Source organism: Nelumbo nucifera, chromosome 7, assembly GCF_055504915.1.
Source record: "Nelumbo nucifera cultivar China Antique chromosome 7, China Antique-T2T, whole genome shotgun sequence".
Classification (NCBI taxonomy): Eukaryota; Viridiplantae; Streptophyta; class Magnoliopsida; order Proteales; family Nelumbonaceae; genus Nelumbo; species Nelumbo nucifera.
The window spans coordinates 43,413,357-43,414,831 of NC_142655.1; the positions used below are offsets into that span (position 1 = coordinate 43,413,357).

General features: G+C 40.1%; 1 protein-coding gene across 1 annotated transcript; it reads left to right on the forward strand.

Annotated features, from left to right (window-relative positions):
• The first annotated feature begins 242 nt into the window (after positions 1 to 242).
• LOC148790427 (uncharacterized) lies at positions 243 to 632 on the forward strand. The gene has a single exon (XM_088892287.1). It carries the CDS (start codon positions 243 to 245, stop codon positions 630 to 632), a length of 390 nt encoding a protein of 129 aa, XP_088748413.1.
• The last annotated feature ends 843 nt before the right edge of the window (positions 633 to 1,475 follow it).

Below are 1,475 nucleotides of genomic sequence, written 5' to 3' on the forward strand. Positions count from 1 at the left end.
ACCACCCACAAACAAGTGGACAAGCCGAAGTGTCCAACAGGGAGATAAAATCCATACTTGAAAAAACGGTTGACCCTAGAAGGAAGAATTGGAGTCTGAGACTCAATGATGCACTATGGGCCTACCGAACAGCCTATAAAACTCTTATAGGTATGTCTCCCTACCATTTGGTATTCGGCAAACCATGTCATCTCCCTGTGGAACTGGAACATAAAGCATACTGGGCGGTCAAACAATGCAACATGCGCATGGATGAGGCAGGAGAACAAAGGAAGTTGCAGCTACAAGAACTAGAAGAGATCCGCAATGACACTTATGAGAGCTCTCGAATCTACAAGGAAAATACAAAAGCCTTCCATGACAAGACGATCTCAAGGAAAGATTTTGCAGTTGGCCAGAAAGTTCTTCTTTTCCATTCTAGGCTTAAACTCTTTCCCGGTAAGTTGCGATCTCGGTGGGTTGGACCTTTCACTGTTACTAACATCTTACCTTATGAAGTAGTTGAGATTCAGAGTCCGACCATAGACAAAAGGTTCAAGGTAAATGGGCACCGTCTAAAACCCTTCTATGAAGGATTTCAGGTATACAATGTGGAAGAAGTACCCCTCGAAAGTCTGACCTATGCAGAGTAAGGGCATGAAACTCTGTCTCCCCACTCACCTTCCACCGCATCAGGGAAGTTTGTTCCTTTTCTTTTTTTCTTCTCCACTTGACTTCCTTTTAGTTTCCACCTTTTATTACATCTTAAGTGTGGGGGGAGTACAGGCTTTAACCGTTTTAAATAGGGCAAATACTTTACCATTGCTACAATTGGTAGGATGGAGCATAAAATGCACCTACCAGCCAAGTCATCTGATAGTAGGACGAAGCATAAAATGCACCTACTAGCTAGTAATTCAAACAGTAGGATGGAGCATAAAATGCACCTACTGACCAAGTAATCCAAAAATGAGATGGAGCATAAAATGCACTCGCTTCTTCAGAAGAGAGAAAAAGAAAATAAAAGAGAGAGAAGATAAAAAGGTTTTCCCTGATTTACTACTTGATTTGCAGTAGCAAAAATTGGATTGACTGATGAATGAGTTGTGTATGACTCGGTTGTGTTGATTTAACGATTCACAATAATTAACCTAGAATATTTGTAGAGAAAGACGAAGGAGAGTTGAGTTTAAAAATTGGTAGGATAGCTAGCTTGTTTTTGTTTTATTTTTACTTGAATTTTAACTTGCCCGAGGATGGGCAAGGTTAAAGTGTGGGGGAATTTGATAAGAATAAAATTTGTCATATGTTTATCCCTTAATATTCAGTATTTTACACTTAATTGGTACCTAATTGGACTCATTACTCTTGTATTTCGATTCAGGGCAAGCAAGAAGGCGATTGGAAGAAAACAAGGCTAGTCAGATGTTTTTGCACAGTTTCGGCACTGATCAGTGATATGGGCATAACTCTCAATTCCGGACTCCGATTTGGAT

What these genes read in the sequence shown, in the direction of transcription:
- LOC148790427 (XM_088892287.1), top strand. Translation starts at nt 243, where the DNA reads ATGCGCATGGATGAGGCAGGAGAACAAAGGAAGTTGCAGCTACAAGAA.